This window comes from Carettochelys insculpta, chromosome 14 (genome assembly GCF_033958435.1).
Source record: "Carettochelys insculpta isolate YL-2023 chromosome 14, ASM3395843v1, whole genome shotgun sequence".
NCBI lineage: Eukaryota > Metazoa > Chordata > Testudines > Carettochelyidae > Carettochelys > Carettochelys insculpta.
The window spans coordinates 41,740,807-41,762,702 of NC_134150.1; the positions used below are offsets into that span (position 1 = coordinate 41,740,807).

The 21,896-nt window shown below is 48.3% G+C and overlaps 2 protein-coding genes across 2 annotated transcripts in view; both read right to left on the reverse strand.

Moving 5' to 3' along the window:
- Positions 1–1,177: 1,177 nt before the first annotated feature.
- APRT (adenine phosphoribosyltransferase) lies at positions 1,178–6,335 on the reverse strand. Its single transcript, XM_075008609.1, has 5 exons — positions 6,180–6,335; positions 4,052–4,155; positions 3,172–3,305; positions 2,058–2,136; positions 1,178–1,597 (listed from the first exon to the last, which is right to left on the reverse strand). The coding sequence occupies exons 1-5, from the start codon at positions 6,266–6,268 to the stop codon at positions 1,455–1,457; spliced, it is 549 nt and encodes a 182-aa protein (XP_074864710.1). The 5' UTR covers positions 6,269–6,335; the 3' UTR covers positions 1,178–1,454.
- Positions 6,336–13,018: 6,683 nt separating this feature from the next.
- The window catches only part of GALNS (galactosamine (N-acetyl)-6-sulfatase), a 75,433-nt gene continuing 66,555 nt past the window's right edge, over positions 13,019–21,896 (reverse strand). The window contains exon 14 of the mRNA XM_075008910.1: positions 13,019–18,551. Within this exon, the coding sequence (XP_074865011.1) occupies positions 18,465–18,551 (87 nt within the window). The 3' untranslated portion in view covers positions 13,019–18,464. The remainder of the gene's footprint in view (positions 18,552–21,896) is intronic.

Genomic DNA, 21,896 nt, shown 5'->3' on the forward strand with positions numbered 1-21,896 from the left:
TTGATACCCAGGCTCTGATTTATAACATGACTCAATGTTCCACCCAGATCACACACCGCCATTAGTGGTTTTTATTTAAAAAAAATCTGCCCATCAAACTGTCTGCACTAGTAGTTAGAATGCTGTTAATATTAGAGCTCATACTGACAGTGAGCATGGTTCCACTTTCCCTTCCCCTTTTAGGCTGTCCCATACTGGAGAATATTTCAAAACATGGAAGCGGACTGGCTAGGTGGGGAGGGGCGACAGCGGGATCAAAAAGTGCCGACTAAGCTTTCGGAATGGTGGAACCTGAAGGGTTACCGAGGCACTTACTATCCATAGAAAGGAGCGTGTAAAAGAGATGCATTTTTTGCCTGAGATAGGATGGGCACAATGAACTGGGGACAGACACACATTTCTTACAGTGAACAAGCCAGCATGATCCATTGGCACTGTGAACTGAAAAATACCAATGTGTACAGTTCACAAGGCTGACAGAACTGCTATAACCCAAGCCTGTGGCTGAAGTAAAAGGGGGTAACGCACCAAAGTCCTCTGACAGCATGTTCGTGTTCACTGATGTGGTCACATGAGAGGACTCTGTGCCTCTACAAGTAAATCTCAACGTCATTCCTCATTGCTCACCAAATCCACAGCTGTAGCAGTACACAGTAAAACCTAACCTGAGACCAGAATGATACAAAGGCTGCTAAAGGGGAGTTTACATCAAGGGACAACTTTTCCCCTTACTCAAGTCACTTTCAGCTGTCAGTTTCCCCTGACTAAGGCCAGCATAAGCAGAGCAGTACCTTTAGCAGAATGGAGCTGGAACAAGAGAGGCCCAGCTGCCCTGGCAGTGACGGGGAGCAGCTTCCTTTGCTTTTCAGAAGACTGGGGAAGGGTTAGTTTAATGACTCATCTGCAGTCTCTGCCTTTCCCACATGAAAGGCCCATTCTCCTGCCTGGAAGGAACACATGTGGCATCCCAAAGGAAAGCAGAGAACATTTCAGTCCACCTTCTGAAGCCATATGCAAATGTATTGTTTTCTGACCATTCACTGCTCTCTCTGGTATTTCTAAGAAGCCCAGTGCAAAGTCTTCAGCATGGCACTGACGATTTTTGGCACACGAGGCATCGCCTCCGATCTCCACCTAGTTCATGACTACCCTGAGTAGCACTAGTTACAGATTCAAATCCTTAAAGGGAAGTTTTAATCTTGGCTTGAAAAATAAACAGAATCATGAAAAGCTTTAGCACCAGTTCAGTATCTACACTGGAACCACAGTGTGTTTTTACCAGCTCTCCAGAATATAATGGGGGCAAACATGTTCACACCTCCCTTCCTCCCACCCAACAATGGTTAATGTGTTTGTTGCCGTCAAATAACTGATTGAGGTAAAACAGTAGCAGATCTGCAGCAAGAAAAAAAGCTGCGATCAGACCAGAGTCGCCTTTTTGGCTCTGAAGATCGTTAGTCATATTGCAGCACAGAGTACACAGGGAAGGGTTTCAGTTTTTCTGCCCCCTTCAGAGATTTTAACTCTATGACCACCAAGCACTCTAGGATTTCAGCCTTCAGCTTCTTCATCAGTTCACAAGCCGCACCCATGGTACCTGCACAAGACATGTTAAGCAAAGAGATACAATCACTCCAAAGATTACAAGCCAATACAGCACATAGGCTCCAACTTTAAACCATCACTAATCACATGGGGACAAGCAGCAGAGTGTGCATGCAAACAGGTAACTTGCCATTTTCAAAAAGTATTAAGACTTCACCTTGTAAAGCCAAGAATGAAACAACAGATTTCAACACGACTTTTACTTTTCAAACCAAGCTGGACACCAGCAGGCCTTAGGGCAGGGACTGCAGATAGCATAGCACAGTCACAATATAAACCCCCAATTGGCTGACTGCTGCATTCCTCTCGCCAGACAGGCACAAGCTCACTTTCAAAAAGAGGTTCTGTTCTCTCCAAAGCAGTGTGAGCAGCAAGAATCCTAACGAGGATGAGTAATATCAGTTACAGCACAGCAACACCTGCAGCAGACTTCACTCAGTGACTGCTCTTACCTCCGGTGGCAAGCAGATCATCAACGAGGACCACTTTCTTCCCTGGTTCCACGGCATCGCTCTGGATTTCGAGTTCAGCCTGCAGGGTCGAAAAGGCAACTTTGCTTCTGAAAGCACTGAGATGCACAGTGCAGACAGGGCATTCATCAGCAAGAACAAAATCCTCACTAGGCCCCAAGCTTAAGGAGATCCCAGTGTATTCGGATTCTTTGGCTAGCGAAGCTCTCCCAGAACAGCACCCCAGATGAGACTGGAACTCCTGTATGCAATACATTGGTGTAGTGCGTATGATCAGGATTCCCATGGCTTTGGTGAAAAGTCTTGGGTTTCAGCCCTGTAGCATCCGTATATAAGCAGCCAACCATGGAAGCACTTTTTCCTCTGCCCTCCAAGAAAAAGGAGCCCGTTCCACATACGGACTGACCCATGCAATGCTTATGACTCCCACAGAACTTTTTGCTGTGCAGGGGACAGCTTGCCTCAATGGTATTCACCGGTCACTACCTCAGCAGCATCAGTCATGCCTCTCTCTCATCCAGGCATGAACCCAGCTGTGGCACAATAAGCGTTTCCTGCTCTAAAACCATAAAAAAGAACATTTAACTGGAGCATTTACTGAAACAAGCCAGAATGGGAAAAAGCAATGGATTATCTGCATGCAACACCATTGTGTCCTCCTCTCTCTTCCACTGGCCTTTCTCCAGAAGCACTAGACATGCTTTCAACACTTTAACTAAGTGCCCCTGAAAATCAGCAGTCTTTAACAACACATATATTCAGATTTAAGCCTCAGCAAATAGTTGTCTGGACTCAGTACCTTTTATCCAGAGATGTCAGCACAGTTTGCAAAATTAACTCTCTCACCACTCTTATGAAGTAGGATCTAGTCCCTCGGCACAGCCCGAATGGCATTTGGAGCTCCTGGCTCCAATGCTGTGTTCTCACCACTAACCCCAGAAGGGCTTTAGTGGGTGTGAAAATTTCTAACATCAATTATTATTAGATAGGCTTCACCTCACCACTGTCCTCCTGAACCTCAAAGCAGCTCAGTGATCTCACCAAACATGTTAGAAATTATTGCAGTGTCCAGCAAGAGTTCTCTTCTGGCTATTACCTCGCCATATTCAAGTGCGTAGGAGACAGATTCTGTGGGTCCCGGAAGCTTCCCCTTTTTTCGTATTAACACACAGCCAATCCCTAGTCTCTGTGCCAAAATTGGGCCAAAGAGGAAACCACGAGAATCCAGACCTAGAGGGAGCAGAGTTAACAGAGGGAAACTGTTCAGCTGTCACTCTCACTGCAAAGGCTCCATGTTTCAGTTATTTTCCTGTGCTCAGGGATTCTAACAGCTATTTAAACCGACTTTCAGTCCTGCCTACTTTGCACTGTTTATGAAATGTAGCCCAGGACCTAGAGTGTCCAAGTGTATCACCATGGGGTCTATGTTAGGAGCACCTTCTACTAGTTCGCGAACTGGTTCTTGTCTATACTGATAAGAAATTAAGCCTCAATATCAATTCAATTGTAGGGCCAGGAAGTCAGTATCACATCAGGATGGGTTCACGTGATCACAGACCCTAAAAACTGAACTGGACTCACTGACATTGAGTTACTCTCAAATCTCATCATTCTCCACATCCTTAAACAACATTTTAGCTGGAATAGAACAGTTATCTACATGAGGCACAGATATAGTTGGTCTGAAACCAGTCAGCCTACGACAAGCAGACAATGGAAATGCAGCTTGAGTCTTTGTTATTTATACACTAGTCCTGGCTTAAAGGCAAGTAATAAACTAAGCAAGACAAGGTAGTAATTCACTTACAACAGTGGCTAATTCACTGCTTACTGCTATTTGATCTTTTTAAATAAGAGAAATTATTGCCAAATGTTCACTGAGAGGGTGTTTACTGTGCACTCTCTGGATGGATAGAGATTAGTGTTCTGTACTGTATTTTATAGATGTTTCATTATACATTTATCAAATTACCCACCTACAATGAAGTCAATCAGAGGATAGCGTGTCTTCAAATGAGCTTCCAAAAGATCAATCACAGTTCTGAAAGCTATAGGATCCTTTATCAAAGGGGTGATATCACTAAAAATAAAAGAAGAAAATGAGTTTTCCCAGAAACCCAAACCAGCATTATATAAATCAGGGCCTGCATTTACCCTCCCCATGTTCAAGAAGGTTGGTTTCTACAAGTGGATTTAAGTGATCACTGCATTTCCATGGCTTTGTAATAGCTGTAAAAGATCTCTTGAAACAATGGTTAGACTCAGAAATGATTGAAGAAATATGTATTAGCTGGACAGCTAGCAATTGCTGTGGCTACAATTCCCAAGAACTTTCCAAAGGGTTTACACTCCAGGCTGAGAATTTCCAGATGGTGAATTTTTTTGAGAACGTCTAAGCCAAAACAGTTCAGATGTTTTGAAAATAAACCTGATGGAAAAATAACATTTATAATTACAATGAAAGTCATCCTTTTTACAATAAGAGTTCTCATGCTGATGCAACCATATGAAAAAGCTGAAAGAGCCCTCATTAAGAATTACCTTTATTTGGGAATATACAAAAGGAGTTTACACAGCCCATTGAAAAAATACATATATCTGACCACTCTCAGTCACAGCTTATAAACAGGGCCCTACCAAATTCATGGTCCATTTTATGGTCGCAGTATCTTAAAAACTGTACATTTCATTATGGCAGCTATTTGAATCTGAAATGTCATGGCGGTGTAATCAATTGCAGGAATCTTCACTCAAGAAGTAGATGTGGGTGGTGGTGCTGCTATCCCTACTTCAGCCCTGCTGCAGGTGGCAATGCTGCCTTCAGAGCTGGACAGCTGGGGAGCGGTGTCTAGAAGGCAAGCTCTGAAGGCAGAGATGTGCCACCAGCAACAGCACAGAAACAACGATGGCACGGTATTGATTGCCACCTTCACTTCTGTGCTCTGGTCCACAGAGTTGGGCCCTCGGTCAGCAGCCACCACCCTCCAGTCGCCCAGTTCTGAAGGCAGTATAGAAATAAGGGTAAAATACAGCAACTCCCCCCAAAATAACCTCACAACTCTCCTGGAAACTCCTTTTCGGGTGTGGATAGCCAGGAAATCCATATCGTATAGGGAACCAGCACACCAAAGATCAGATTGCACAATCCGTGACATGTTTTTCGGGGCTGTGAATATGGTAGGACTCTACCGATGCGGCTCAGATAAGACCATGCCGGCGGAGAGGCCTCCTGATTTTGCAAAGCTACGTGCCAGTTCAGCTTTGCACCCCATGACTTAACTCCCACGTGTAACCGCTGGCAGGAGCTAACCTAGCTGCTGAGTGAGTGAGTGGCCACAAAAGCCTAGGAGCAGAGCTGCTGCAGTGTGGGGGGGACAAGGGCTGTCTGGTGCAGTGGGAGCAGGGTAAAGTCCAGCACAGGCCAAACAGGTCTATCCCAGTGCCAGGGCAGCAGGAGATTGCAGCTCTTCCTTCCACATACTGCGCAGTGTATTTCCACCCAGCTTCTCCCCCCCACAGTCCTGCCCCAGGGTCCCTCCCTCAGCACCCCAATCCACCTCACTCCCAGCCCCCCCACCCTCATCCACCTGCTCCCTGCCCTGCCCCCACCCCATCCCATCCTCCCTACACTCCTCCCTCCCTCAACTCCCTCACCCGCCCCCCTCCCCATGACCTGCCCCTCCCCCTTCCCTCGGCTCCCTAACCCGCCCCCCAGCCCAGCCCAGCCCCCCACGCAGCCATTCCCCCTCCCCGACCTACCCTCTCCCTCAGCCCCCTAATCTGCCCCCCAGCCCAGCCCCCCACGCAGCCATTCCCCTCCCCCTCCCTCAGCTCCCAGCCCCGCCCCCCATTGCAGCCCCCCCCCACAGCCATTCCCCCATCAGCTCCCAGCCCCGCCCCCCATTGCAGCCCCCCCCGCAGCCATTCCCCCGCCCCCATCAGCTCCCAGCCCCGCCCCCATTGCAGCCCCCCCCCACAGCCATTCCCCCATCAGCTCCCAGCCCCGCCCCCCATTGCAGCCCCCCCCGCAGCCATTCCCCCGCCCCCTCACCCATCAGCTCCCAGCCCCGCCCCCCATTGCAGCTCCCCGACCCGCGCGCGCACCGGAAGACGACGCCGGGGGCGGGGAAGCCCGGGAAGGCGCGGACCCGCTCCTCCAGCAGACGCCGCGGCACCGCCGGCTCCCCGCTCATGCTGCCACTCGGGCGGCTCCGGCCTCAGTCACTGCGCATGCGCTGCGCGCGGGGACTCCTCCCTCCAGGCTCGGGGGTAACCATCTGGGGCTGGGGACAGGGGGAGCGCGGAGGGAACCATCGCGGCTGGAGGCGGGGGAGCACCGAGTGCACCATTGACAAGAGGGGGGAAGGGGCTGGACGCGGTGCAAGGCGCTGCACTAGCTCACAGCTCCACATGCCGAGTGGACTTCAGGAGCAGGGTCGGACAGAGACTGGCACGAAGCTCTGCCGCTGGGCGCCGGGGAGGCTCACGAGGGCGAGGAAGCGAACGCGAGGAGCACCAGTGTGCGCAGCTGTGTCCGAGGCGTGCTTGGGAAACACGGCAGCTGCAGGTGCTGCAGCCACGCCGCAGGGTTCCCTCTGATTTCTCCCTTGCATGGGCAGAATTAATTTTACGTGCACCAAGACACTGGCCGAGGTGCTGTGGGTGCTCTGCTAGGCAGCTGGGCGGCACCTGAAACTCCTGGGTGGCCACCCCCACGCTCATGGTACGAGGAACGCTGCTGCTCACGTTACGCAGGCGGAGCAGTTGGGAGAGAGCAGGGGCTTGTGGTACAGGGGCCTAATGACAAGATCCAGGGGTGAAGGGAAGGTGGGGGAACACCTCCTGCAAGACCCCTCTCTGGGAAAGGTTGAGGGGGCTGGTGAAGCTTGTCCTCACCTCTGGAAGCACACACTGGCGGCCATGAGAGACAGGTGGGAAGACCTATTGTGTCAGCCAGCCCCCAGGGGATGCACCCAGATCCCCCTGGGTGTACTCCAGCTGTGGGGTTCCAGACAGGGCTAAGCTCCACACCAAGCCAGGGGTTATGCAAAAGGCACTGTGCTGGGGTGGAGGTTGCAGGGAGCTCTGCTCCATGCTGCTGTTCCTCCCCCATGACAGTGGCAACCATGCCTGGCCAGGAAGTAACAAAGATGCTAGCCACAGTAACAGCTCTTCCTCCTCTACCAGGACAGCAACAAGCAGCAGGGGTCCCAGGCAGCAGCCGGCCAGGGGACAGCAAGAGGGGGCCTGCCCTGGCAGGTAGGGCTGACACCCTGAGGAACTGCAGCTGGGCCAGGGCTTTGGTCGCTGCAATGCAAATCAGTTCCCCAGAGTGCATCTGATATTGGGAACTGCACCCAACTGATAGAGCCAGGCCAGCAAGAGTTAGAGGCTAATTAACTCAGCACAAGAGGCTCTGGAAGAAGGTGTAAGGGGGGGAGAAGCAGACAGGATATGTGCCAAGAAATGCATCCTCGTGTCAGGAGCGGAGAGCTCAACTCCAGTTATTGTGGGGATGTGGCTGCCTAGCCTCCAAAGATGGAGAACCCTAAACTCACATGGGACGTTTTACTAGTTCTCCATGCCCTTTGCAGGCTGGCCAGTAGGTTCGGAGCGGGTCTGTCCTGTGCAATAAAATGGGAGCAGGCTGGAGCAGACCTGCTGTAGAAATTGGTGAGTCCACGGACTATGGGTGGTTGTCAATGAACCCATGAGTCATGTGATCTGCTGTCTACTCTGCCGTTTCCTCTGGCCAACTTGCTATCCAGGAGGTATCTCTATGGGTGTTTGCTGTGCACAGCCCTTGCTGTGCGTATGTCCCACAGGCAGTCGTCCTCTTTTACCTTGGGAGCTTACATAGCAATGAGCATCAGGGTGGGCCTAGGGAGGTAGTGCAGCCTGCCCACAAGAATGCCATCCTAATTTGTGGCTAGTGCATGGTGAACTAAGATGTGCAGAGCACAATGTGAGCCTCGCTTTGGTTTTCTTCACCCTGATCCTATGCACCTTCTCTCCCGCCATGGGTCTGCATGATGGCTCAAAGAGTCCAAAGTTCTTGGTACCAGCCGCCTGGGAGATGTGCTCTACACAGCTGTAGTTCCTGTCTATTCCATACTTGGAGAGACATGGTCCCGGGTTGGCCAAGTGACAAAGACACCTGTTTCAATGAGCACCTGGCAGTAAGGAAGCTGAAGGTCAGCGCAAGGGTTGTCCTTTCTGAGGGATTCGCAGAGAGAGACAACAGCAGGAGATGGACAGAGTGGGTTATTTTCATAGCAGTTCCCCTTAGGAACAAGATTTTCCCAAAGTCAAATTAGCTTACCTCACACCAGCAAATCCTCCCCAAGTCAGCCAGCCTTTTAACAACTGTAGAAACAAACACAGGCCAAGCACGTAACTTTCCACTGGAACAGACGCCTTCCAGCTCTCACTAATTCATCTAAGTGCATCAGAAGTTTGTTCTGCTGCTTTACCAAGTGAATGACAGAGTGCTCAGCTATGCCAGCAGCCTGGCTGCTTTCTCAGCGGAAAGAAATTATACAGGTCATCTGCCTGCCCACTAGGGATTGTGTACTGGCTAGGAAGGGGGAGTTCCACTTAGAAACATGCCACCCCTCAAACGTAAACCATCTCCATGCTCTTCCCTTCATCGTTAATGGATCTACGGCCCTTGAACTTCAGTTTTCACTGTCCTCTTCCGTCACTGTCATTTAAGAGATATCCGTTAGCAGTCCCAACCAAAGTAAATCATATTCAATAGGCTGCACTTCACTCACAGGGGTTCTGTGAAGACGAATTAGTTAATGCTTCTAAAAAGTGCTTTGGGTACTGACATGAACATAGGAACAACCACACTGGGTCAGACCAAAGATCCGTCTAGCCCAGTCTCCCGTCTTCCGACAGAGGCCAATGCCTGACGCCCAGAGGGAGTGAACAGAACAGGGAATCACCAAAGCGATACCTCTCCTGACATCCATTTCCAAACTCTGACAAACAGAGGCTAGATACACCCTTCCTACCTATGCTGGCTAGTAGCCAGTGATGGACCTAACCTCCAGGCATGTATATAGTTCTTTTTTGAACCCTGTTGAAGTCTTGGTCTTCACAACCTGAGAGTGTGAGGTAGCCAGTACTACATACATGCCTGTCTATAAGACATTGATACCTAACTTCCAAATGATTAACTGCTCCTTGGTAAAGTAGTAGAGCTGTGCTGAAGGCTGAAGTTTCATTTCACTGAAGATTTCAAGATTTGGAAATTAGTCTTTTCCCCCCAACCCCACCAAAAAACCACACCTTCACTTTGGGACAACCAAAACATTTACTTTCATATTTTTTAAATTCAGACTTCTAACACAAACCAAAGCTTTGAACAAATTGTTTCAGAACAAAAAAAAAAAATCAAATGTTTCCTGGCAAATACGTTAGAAACCAATTCAATATTGTCAGAACTTTTTCCTGTTCTTCCCATCCCTCCTTGAAAGGGAAGTCAAGTGACAGTCACAGGATTTCACAAAGGGTTTAGACTTTGAGGGAACTACATATTCTGCTAATCTGGTTTTGCCTTTTTCCCCCTCCAACCAGCTCTGTGATGCAGCCCTTCAGTTTTAGTACTAGATCATTAGGCAGGTTGCTGTAAAGAAGTCAAATGCACCAAAGTCTAGTGCTCTAATTTTAGTTAGCCTTATCTATGACTGCTCAAACTCTTCATCACAGGGTTCAATCCAAAGTCACCCACTAGCTTCCTTCCTCTCCCTAGCTGGTCTCGGCCAGGATGGGTTTTTGAGAGTGATCCAGAACTGGTGGGTTTGGCATGAATTCTACATTGCTGGCAATCAAATCTCCCCACTCTCATAGCCTGAATGTCCTTCAATGCGGAATCTCATTGCAACCCAACCTAGGTATCCCCCAGAAGGATATTCGCTGATCACAGAAATATAAAATACATTGAAAGCCAAAAGCCGGCTGCAGACTTGCCTCTTTCAAGCAGTCCAGGGTATGTGACTGATTTCATGTTTCTTCTCTCCTCCAAGCTGTCAAAGGCTTGGAAATCCACCTTCTTATGGAATTATTCTTAAAATGCGTTTATAGGATTTTAACTAGACCTTGAACAAGGAATAAATATTAACCACAGGGGAGAATATGATAAGAACCTAACAAACGAATGTCAAGGGTCAAAAGTAACCAAGAAAAGAGGAAGCAGCCCAAATGAGAAGCAAGTATTTTTTCATTATCCTTTGCATGCTTTTAAAAAAAGACTTATAGTTTAGTCAATAGCATAACATTAGCTTGCTCTATACAGTGTTTCCTCTTCCAGTAATGCACAAGAAATTTCCGTCAAACACTGATGCTATCAGAGAACAACAAGTCCTGTGGCACCTTATAGATTAACAGATCTATCTGTTAGTCTACAAGGTGCCACAGGACTTCTTGTTCTCAAAGCTACAGACTAAAATGGCTCTCTCTCCGATACTTGATGCTATCAGAAACATTCGAGCACAAGCATCCACTTCGAAATAAATCTCAAGGAACAGAAATCAAGCCACCCATTAAGATCACCGTCCTGACATCAACTGAAATCCAGTGCGGTTCTGGGAGTGTTTGTTACAAAAACAGGCAGAAAAGGCAAATTATTAAGTGTGGTAGTTTGTAAAGTTTCCAGTGAGCAGCACAACAGCAGAATCACTAGTGTGAGCTTCCTTTTCTATGTCTGACGAAGAAGAGCCTCCCATCAATGCTTTGCAATCCTTTTGCTCTACCAATCTGAATCGGAATATCCTTGGAAAAGAGATGAAAACAACAGCTCCCCTTCCCATCTGCAAGAGCTCTTTCTTCGTTGGTGCTTCTTTGTTCAGAATCATTTGTGCTATGGCTAAGGCCTAGTCTACACTACGCCCACCCATCAATCTAAAATACGTGATCGTCGTGAATAGTGTAGCTGAAATTGATGTGCTTAGATTTACTTACATTGGAGTCGTCCATGAGATAAAGTTGGCAGCACATGCTCTCCTGTTGACTACATCTACTCTTCTCCTGGTGGAGTAATGGAGTCAACAGGAAAATGCTCAGGGGTCAATTTGTCACATCTAAGCACATGCAATAAATCAACTGCCAGTGGTTTGATTACTGTAGTGTTGACCCACCATTTAGTGAAGACAAGTCCTGGGTAGATGTTCCCCTCACTAGAAAAAAAAAAAAGTATTCTTAATCTTCCCAAAGTTATCCACCTTCTCGGACTCTCTTTCCAAAGGGTGGCATGGCTTTGGTAAGTCCTTACTAAAGGGTGACCATGAGAACATATCCCAAACCTTAGTAAGAGGCTTGACTGCAGGGGGCTGAGAACAGTAGCTCCCATTGAGGTTAACAGGAACTGAAAATGCTCAGGATCAGGTACTAAAATGAACATGACTGAAGCCCAAGAGTTTCCTCCTCATTAATATTAGTTCCGAGTCCTTTAGTAAAAGCCCACTAGCCTCTGTCAACCACAATACCGAGCTGAGTTCTCCAGCTCATGGCCTGGCCCAACATTTTGATAGCAAACGAACAGCTGCCTTTGCAATCTTTCATCACCATCTTCAACACCGTTTGTAGGGCATTAACCTTGGAGTAAGTGTTTGGAATGGATCTACTGCTTTCCAATGCCAGTGTTCACATCCCCAAATTATTGCTCCTCAGAGACTAATCTGCCACCGAGAGAATCCATTTGTCGCTGCTGGTTTTTAAATCAAGCCTCCAATTTTGGAGCCATAGACTGTGAATGTCATAGGCCTTGTACTGTGATTATTAGCTACATCAATTTCAGAAGCTTCTTTGCATGGTGGGGCCAATGATGACATAGCTGCAGGGCATGAGGAAGGGGCTGTCACTGGAGTCTCCTGGATCAGCTAATTGGAGATTTAAGTCAACGAAGAAATTCCCTGGACTCTCAGCTTGGGCAGCCTTTAAGCTTATGCCACTTAGGAGGTATATTTAAATATAAAGGAGGGCGTCACATGATCAATCTCACAACAGTCCTCTCTCTGTTCGTGTCCTGTCCTGCTGCAGACTATGCATCATATAAAGAGCCAAACGCCCAGAAAAAGACAGTTACCTGTTTCCGTAAGTGGTGCTCTTCGAGATGTGTTGCTCACGTCCATTCAACGTAGGTGTGCATGGTCACCAGACACTCCAGTGCCCGAAGGTTCTCCCTCAGCAACATCCATAGCGGACCAGCTCCAACACCCACTGAAGCGGTGCACACATCCTGCACTGTATCGGGTACTGCTGGACCCCTTCCCCTCCTCGGTTCCTTCTTGCCAGAAACCGACCGAGGGGCAGGAGGGTGGGATGTGGAATAGACATAAGCAACACGTCTCAAAGAACACCAGCGACGGGAAAAGAGAGCAGTCTTTTCTTCTTTGCGTGATCGCTCATGTCCAGTATCTACCGAGGTGGGTAGGAACATCTTGATGCAGGAGCTCCTCTGCCAGGACCCTGGGAGGTCTTTCATTTTCCTCAGCACGGAAGGCAGCTGCCCTGTTGGCCACTGACTGGTGTCGGCCTCCAGCAGTCAGCATGCACTTAAAAGCCAAGGGATGGGGGCTTGCCTCTTCCTGAGGCCACGTCCCTAAAAGGGACTAACTGCAAGTTTTACCTCCCTCGTCCAGCACCCTTGGGGATTTGCTGGATGAGGGGAGGTCAGGCCTCCTGGCCAATCTCTTCCCCTGGCTGCTGCACTCTTCCATCTGCCCAGGCTCCCTCGCTCCTGGCGGGGCTATTGGACTCGGTCTGGGCTCCCCACAGAGTGGCTCTCCAACCCCAGCCGGGTTCCCAGTAGTGGGGCTTCCCCAGAGTGGGCCACCAGTGGGGCTCCCTACCATGAGCAGGGCTCCTCGGCAGCCCAGCAGCTGGAGCTCTCTCATCCAGGCACTCTCTGCTCCAGCACCATCTGTGGTCCTGCTGGACAAGGGATGTTGCTGGATGAGAGTTTCAACCTGTATCTGCTAAAAACTATAAACGGCCACTGCGAGGGAACTATTTACAAGTGAAAAATGAGTGGTCAATGGCAAAAAGGCAACAGCAAGGGCAGCAGCAAGCGGTTCCAAGCACCATCGCCAGCGAGCACACTCACCTAGGTTGAATGGACATGAGCAATCACTCGAAGGGCAACCATCACTGCCAATAAGAGACAGCCTGTCAGACAGACCCACCTGTTAGCCCCCTTTCTTTGAAAGAAAAAGGGGGCTGCCAACAGCCACAAGAAAACCAGCTCTTGCCTGGGTGTGGGATGTTCCCAAACCAGAGGTCACTGTGAACGCACTGATTCATTCATTGAGTGTTCTGGACAGCTGGCACCTGGATCAAAGCTGCACTGAAGGCTCAACATAAATATTAAGGGCAGGATTTACCAATACGTTCTGGATGCTTTGTGCCGCTAGAGTGAAACAAGCCAACCATAAACTCAGTTTACAGCTGCTGTGTGACGAGATTAGTGCAAGAGTAGAATCCTGCAAATCCCCGGCAATTTACTTTATATCCACGGCTCATTTTTGTGGCTATAAATTTTGTATCTAGAACCCTGCAAATGTGCTGATAGCCACTTTATTGCCGCAGGTATCTGCAGCTGCCAAAGCAGATATCCACAGACAGTTTTTGCAAACGTGGATACGAATTTTGTATCCTCGCAGGACTGTCCATCAGTGAATTGCTCCCCATGAGAGTTATTTGTTTGTACCACAGTGGAACTCCATAACCTTGGGTGATAAGCAAGTTAAAGCTTGGGAGAATAAAGGCACGGAAAGGGGAAGTAAGTTGCAGCAGGTCCCTAGCAGAGCTGGGATTAGAACTCTTCTGATTTCCAGTCCTACCTTAGACTGTGCCACATCTCTAAGGGTTGTATCAGCATGTGGCTAGAATCCTGCCATTCACTCAGACTTGCTCACACTGCATGAAGGAGAAGAGAGGTCGATTTCTTGCAGCTTCTAATGCTGTTGCTGGGGTCTGAGTTGCTGTGCTTTCAGTGTATCAGGCTCAGAAAACACATGCTGATCCAATATCCTTTTATTTGGTTCAGGTATTCCTGGCCCCATGACAATTTTAAACACTGTACACCTTTGGAAGAGGCATTGATGAAAAATACTTCTGAACAATACAACTATCGAACTAAGTTTCCATTTGCTACCATCATTTTTATTTTAATTTAAAGCAGTCGCTCCTTCATATCAAATTTCTGTGTCTGATAAAGAGACAAATGCAGAGCAGAGAAGTAAACAAATGTTACAGTCAATTCATATACAGCATCCAGAATTCTGTAACAGTGTATGCTGAAGTATGTGTGCAAAATCTGTATATTTCTGGAACAGGCACTGATCTAAAGTAAGAGTGACACAGTCGTAGAATCCTAGAACTGGAAGGGACCTCATGAGGACATTAAGTCCAGTCCCTTGCTCTCATGGCAGGAGCCAGCACCATCTATGTGTATCTCCTCCTCAGAACTGGGTGTGCAAATTGTTGATTAGATCAATTAGACATCTTAATGGCTACCTGTGTGCACGACTATTGCACATAAATGTGCACAGCACATACACACATCTTGCACACACACTTTTGAAAAAAATGGCTCTAAATGTTGCATTTCGCAGCATTTATCACCTTAGGTAGATTGGTTCCACTGGCATCACCGGCCTCACAGACATGTTCTTATAAAATCAGTGTCACAGAAATATTACAATGAATACTCACGGCTGTTTTAAAATCCCTAATCCATTCAATACTCTTGAAAACTGTGCAAATATGTCAAGTCACCATGGGATCTCAAAGCCCTCCCCACTTCTCTTACTGTGCCCCCACAAAGGCACTCTGGCTGGCTGCACTGTCATCTCGCTTCACAAGTTTGTGCATCAGTTTAATTTCTCTTTGCATATTCTCTAAATTGGCTTTTCTCCCATCCCTCCCTCCCCGCTTTTTTGCGGACACCACCACCACAACAAAAGAGGCACTGTGATATTTAGAGAAACAGAGGAGAGGCAATGTCTAGATTACACACTCCTCTGGAATGTTTGTCAATGCAATCACCCGGAGCTATCAAAGCCTAAAGTTCATAGAGGAACACTCAGATGTACAGAGGATGGTGGCTTGTGGCGCCTGATTGCGCCTTTGCTTCTGATCACAGAGATCAGGAGCATGGGGGTGTTCTTTCAAGCAGCTGAGCTGCTATAAAGTGAAGAGAATCAGGCTCCGTGTGACTGATCCAATCCTGAGGGCATCAGGAATTGGATGGGCCTGGATCACAGCAGGACAGAAAAGCAGTATCTCTGAGACAGACTGTGAGCTGGAAAAGAAAGAAAAAGGGGGAGAAGGGCCAGGAATACACGGGTTAAGAGGCAGCCAGATCCTACAGGGATGAACATGGTATAAATTCTGGACAAACTGGAGAAATGGTATGAGGTAAACAGGATGAAGTTTAATAAAGACAAATGCAAAGTGCTCCACTTAGGAAGGAACAATCAGTTTCACACATACAGAATGGGAAGCGACTGTTTAGGAAGGAGTATGGCAGAAAGGGATCTGGGGGTTATAGTGGATCACAAGCTAAATATGAGTCAAACAGTGTGATGCTGTTGCAAAAAAAGCAAACATGATTCTGAGATGCATTAACAGGTGTATCGTGAGCAACACACAAGAAGTCGTTCTTCCGCTCTACTCTGCGCTGGTTAGGCCTCGGCTGGAGTATTGTGTCCAGTCCTGGGCGCCGCAGTTCAAGAAAGATGTTGAGAAATTGGAGAGGGTCCAGAAAAGAACAACAAGAATGACCTAAGGTCTAGAGAACATGAGCTATGAAGAAAGGCTGAAAGAATTGGGCTTGTTTAGTTTGGAAAAGAGAAGATTGAAGGGGGACATGATAGCGGTTTTCAGGTATCTAAAAGGGTGTCATAAGGAGGAGGGACAAAACTTGTTCTTCTTGGCCTCTGAGGACTGAACCAGAGGCAACGGGCTTAAACTGCAGCAAGGGAGGTTTAGGTTGGACATTAGGAATAAGTTTCTAATTGTCAGGGTGGTCAAACACTGGAATAAATTGCCAAGGGACGTTATGGAATATCCATCTCTGGAGATATTTAAGAGCAGGTTAGGTAGATGTCTATCAGGGATGGTCTAGACAGTACTTGGTCCTGCCATTGGGGCAGGGGGCTGGACTCGATGGCCTCTCGAGGTCCCTTCCAGTCCTAGTATTCTATGAAATGCTCAGAATGAATGATAACTTGGTGTGGCTGAGCTGGAGCTCAAAGAACAAGCTTTGACCCGTTTACATGGATGCCTTTTGTCTCAGGATTTCAGTGTTACATTCGTAACTAGTACGTTGCAGGTTGATAGTGAGTTTCAGGAGATCATAATGAAGACATCCAATGTCTGCCAATATCCGTGCCTGTTGAGATCAGTGCAGAGGATTAAAACACAGCTGGCTAGTATCTGAGCATTTCCAGGCAACAGACCCTAGTAGAAGTCAAACTTAGTGACACGAGACACCTGAAATGCGGGGGATGGTTTAGAAAGGACTCCTTTGACGATAGGCACTCACCAGAGTCAGGATGCAAAGCATCACCTCCCACCATCCTGCATGCCATTCGACAGGGGCCATTTGTACCAGCTGTACTGTGATGACCTACATAAACAACCTAGGGCTCAGCGAGAGATGCCCTGAGACACTTGATGGAGAACAAGGAACATGCTAACGTGCAAGGTAAACAAGATGGAGAACAGTGAAAAAAACCAACAAGCGATGAGCAGATCTGTGAGCTACTAAGAGACTCTGCTGAAGGGTGAGGCTCTGGGATCGGTTTTAATTCCTGACCTGAAAGGCACTAGCAGCTAACTTTGGTGTCACTTCTTGCCAACCCTACACTTGTGCCTCTGTGAAGAGGTTTAGAGGAGGGGAGTCCTGTGGAGAAGGGAGGACTGGGGTTATTTAGGCCTGCAGGCAAGGGAAGAGCTTGCTTGGGCAAAAGGTGAAGCGTCAGGGTCGCAACAGGTGGAGTTAGCCCAGACGTGGCTGTCTCCATTTCCCTGGAGCTGGGGGTGTCGATTGTGGGGATGAGCGGAGGAGCTGTGCAGCAGCACTGAGTAGCTTGATTTTCTTCTCTTCCTGATGGGAACAGCGTCAGGTGATCTGGAGTGACAGAAGTGTCCCTAACTGGCTTGTGAGCTTTCCTTCCAGCAACAGGAAGAGGAACAGATCCAGAGCAGGGAGAAGAGCCTGCTGCGTACAGTTCTGCTGGGGATCCACACTCCCGAGAACGACACGTAGAGAAACACTGGCCCCACGGTGCAGCACTTGGAAAGTGTGCACAGGGAGACAAATTCCCCGTGGAACATAAACTGGGAACAGTGCCCAGACTAAATATCCTGATGCAAACGAGCCTTTCTGAGCCTCCAACTGGCTGTGCCCACATGACTGAAAAGAGACTTCCTTTGGCGGGCTGGAAGTACAATCAAATCCATAGCTGAATCTATGTTTTCTGAAGTAGATGGTTCGTGCACTAAGCTATCGAGGGCCATCCCTGGGTCCCAAAGGAACTCCCTGTAATGCTGTAGGGAAACTTAGCACTCATATCCCTCTCGCCATCTTCAAAATGCTTTACAAATGTTACCTAAGCAAATCCTCAAACACCTCTGCTTGCAGGCTCCTGCTTGAGTGCTACAGGCCATTCCCCTGTTTGGAACCTGCTCGTTAATATTAGGCCAGTGCAGGGAGACATGGAGCCTGCTGGCCTTGATTGTCATGTGGTAGCACCTAAGTGCCCCACCAAGCATTGGGGCCATTGTGCTAGGTACTGTACTAACACACACAAAGCCTCAAAGAGCTTTCAGTATTTTAAAACAAGTTACTGAAAGTCAGCGCAGCTAACTACAAACTTCATTCCTATGTGACTTAAAAGCAAAACAAAGCAAATCTGGCCAACGTTCTCTGGAGAGCGTGACAGTGCTGTCCAACCTGCTTCTTGCACCTTCCCTGGAGGCAACTTTCAGCCACTAAAATGAACAATTACCTAAGCAAACAGCCTGCGTGGGAAAAGAGCCAGGTGACCGGACAGCCATGTCATTCCTGAGGAAACGTGAGAGTTGTGAAGGGCTGAACAACTTCTCTCATCATACCATTCTAAAATTATAGTCATAACTGAACATTTACGATGTATCTCAGCAGCATCTCCTCTGACCTACTGAGAGAGACACTGAATTAAACAAAACTAACTGCGATAGCCCTGAGAAGTAATGCTGTAACCATCGGTCCTTTCTGAAGAGTGTGTGACGGGTTACATCACTCCCTTCCATGATGTCAACACAAGTGCCAAGGTGCAGTGTGAACCATAACCTCAGCTGCCTACGGCTGTTGAGCAAATCCTGTGTGCGGGAGTGTTAGTGAGGCCAGAAGCATTTCTGTGGATTGGATCGGGGAGGTTGCAAGCACTTTCCTAGCTTCTCACAGCCTGGAGGAGCCCAATTCTGTTTAAAGAAAAGAAAGAGACACAGAGATATAAAATCAACTTAGTGGATTTGAACTGGCAATGACTGGAAGAGGAGCTGGACAAGGAACCCCGACCTATAACAGGCCACTCTTCTCATTGGAAAAGGAGCCTTCACTGGCCAAGCATCTGGTTTCCAAATGGAACCCCCCAGTCAAAAAGTGATCCTGGCGGCTCCAGTCAGCAACACTGACTGTGCCATTAGAAATCCACTCGGTACCACAGCAGGGCTGAGACAGGCTGCTTTCCTGCCCCGGCTCCACACAGCTCCGGGGAAGCAGCCATCAGGTCCCTGCAGCTCCTGGGCCAGGGAATCTCTATGTGCTGCCACAGCCCCAAGCAATGGCTCCACATCTCCCATTGGCTGGGAAATGCAATCAATGGGAGGTGCAAGTGTGATGCCTGAGGTTGTGGGCAGTGCACAGAGCTTCCCTGGCTCCCTGCCTAGGAGCTGCAGAGACCTGCCAGTTGTTTCCTAGGAGCCACCTTAGGTAAGTCCTGCCAAGACCTTACACTCCATCCTGCATCCCAACTCCCTGTCCAACCCCCCAGCTCCTTTCCCTGCAGCTCAAGCCTCTGCGCTCCAGCCCAGAGCCCCTCCTGCACCCCAAACTTCTCATCCCTGGTCCTACCCTAGAACCCGCACACCAACCTCCTATCTCAACACTGAGCTCCCTCCCGTACCCTCCCAGAGCACACACCCCTACCATACCTCAAACTCCCTGACCCAGCCTTGAGCCCTCTCCCACACCCAACCCCTCATGTCTGGCCCCACCCAGAGCCCACACCTCCAGCAAGAGCTCTCATGCACCCCTCCTGCACCCTAACCCCACCCATATCCTATATCCTTCATTCCTGGCACCCCAGAGCCCATACCGCCATCTGGAGCCCTCTCCTCCTCCTGCCCCAGACTAGCAAAGTGAGAGAGGGACAAAGGGATGGTGTGATAGGACAGGGCCTTAGAGAAGGGACAAGGAAGGGGTCAGGACAAAAGTGTGTGGAACTCAGTGAGGGAGCAAGTCTATCTGTTTGGTGAAATTCCGCAAAATGCCCCCTATCCAGGGAGAGGCTGTAATTATTAGCAGTGAGGTATTTGATGAAATTTCATAAGAGACCAAGTAGAAGGCAGCAGCCTGTGAAGGCTGAGGGTGAGAGAGACACACAAGTGTTTGTGTTTTAATGAGTGTTTGGTGGATCGGCCTATGAATTGACGGATCAGGAGGAGTTTAGATGACAATCACGTCAAAGCACGTGAGCCAAGGCTATTTAACTGCCTCATTTTCTGGCTTCTTGAATTATCTTGTCCCTGCATGCAGGCGGCCGAGGGGAAACACAGTCAGTAAGGAAATCCAGCTTCCAAAGAGGCAACTAGGAAACGGGGTGGTGTGTATTTAAATGACAAAAAACAAAAGGAAATGTGGACTTGATGTACAACGAACGAAAAAGGTTACAATTCCCATCCTGTCTCCAGAAATCAGCAGCTCTCTGTATCTCTCTTGCACGAAGCAGTAGCCTTGGAAATGCTGATTTTTCCTTCCTCTCTCTCAGTGCCCAGACATCCATGAGAGAGTCTTCTTGCCAGTTAGTAAAGGTGAGTCTGCTCTGACCTACTGTCTTTTATTGGTTTTTAATCTAGTCATTTGCATGTATTTAGTATCAAATTCCTTATGGGAAAAGAATAACACTAGAAAGAATGCTTGAGTGACTTTAAATTCTAGGTAACCAACAACAGATGGCAGTGATGATCCAGAAATCTCTGCCGGCTGGGAAGGGGAAGGCAGAGGAATTTCCTATGAAGGTGTCTCCTGAAATGAATGGCTCCCGACAATTTAGAGCCAATTAATTCTGCTTTCTAAATGTTTCTCACTTTCAAAATATGTAAGAACAAGGAAAACGCACAGGGAATTTCACAGACTAAACGTTCTGCTGAAGCAATATAGAGCCAAAGGGAATTTTCATCCTTTTGGAAAAAGGGATTGAACTGGCTTTAGACTCCAGCTCTAAGTCTGTTCGTTCAGCTTTGACGGACCCGTTCTTTATACACCATGTCCTGAGGCCCCTTCATGAAAGTGGTGCACAGAGGGGCAGTTTCTTCAAACCTGCACATTGTGAGAGCAGCTCCATGGGGCTCCCTGCACATGAAGGACAGGGAGCCCTGGAGAACAAAGGAGTGGAGCCAAAGGATGTGCTACATTAATGGTGCAGAAGTGCTGAAGTGCCAGCACCCATTCCAGCCTGGAGAGGGGGGTAACAGCTACAAAGTGCCCCATCTGTTTTATTCCCTGGCAAAACAGGAAAGATTACTCTTCCCACTCCCCCAAGAGAGCGCAGCACACAGCCCAAGTAAATGTGCTTGGCACCAAGAACAGACCTTGGGACTCCCTACTAGATACGTGCGGAAATTAGAGAGCCTTTCAAGCCATTTATCAAAGGAGCCACTGTAATATGGTTGCCAAGTGATGACAGTTCTTAAAGGGACCATGAAATAAAAGCAGCCCAGAAACACTGATTCTTCAACTGCTTTCCCTGCACTACACCCATGAAATGAGACTTATCAGGTGACTCTATCCATCCCCCCACTAATGCAAGGCTGTTTCCTATGTTATACTCTGTAGCCACTGAAATTTGCCCTTTACCGTCAGGCAGATTCTTCCTGCTATTCAACCTAGAACATTTTCCAGTTTCATCCCAGTATCCTAGACAAACGTTAACAAAATAATTCTCCCTCTTTGGTGCTCACATGCTTCAAATCACGCACACTGCTCTGTGCCCTTCTCAGTGTCCCAAACCATCAAGTTCAGGAGCTAGTGGAAATCAGGGACCTTTTAACTGAAATGTCAGAGCACAACTATCAAACATGCCACTTTAAATGCAAGCTGAACAGAAACTCAGCGTGGCTCCCCATTGCTGCATTTAAGATCACGAGGACTTTGGAAGAGACAGCTGGTGTGGCGCTTGGCGGGGTGAACCGAGACCAAAGACTGCCCAAAACTATTGAGAACAACAGCCCAGGTGCCAACCCCATTGTGCACAATGCAGGCGGATTTGCAAGAGGCATAGAAGGGAAGAGAGAGAGGAGCAGGAACTAGAGCAGTGGATACTGTGCTATCTGTAAGAAAGGGAGGTGCGGAGTTTATCGCAACGTGCTGGTAGACTTTCCAGGCCTAATGCCACTCACTCCGTCCTCCTGCATTCCATAGATAACCAATGGCTGTACCTTCAGTAACCAATGGCTGTATTTTCAGTACAGTAGCCAGAGAGCCCTTCGAAAGGGTAGGGGGCACATTTCTTCACTAGCCTGCCTCCGTCGTAGGTGAGGCTTTTA

Coding starts and splice junctions, on each gene's coding strand:
- APRT (XM_075008609.1), bottom strand. CDS start 6,268: ATGAGCGGGGAGCCGGCGGTGCCGCGGCGTCTGCTGGAGGAGCGGGTC. Junction 2,137..3,171: donor ACGCACTTGAATATGGCGAG/GTAATAGCCAGA, acceptor TCGACCCTGCAG/GCTGAACTCGAAATCCAGAG. Junction 1,598..2,057: donor TGATCTGCTTGCCACCGGAG/GTAAGAGCAGTC, acceptor TGTCTTGTGCAG/GTACCATGGGTGCGGCTTGT.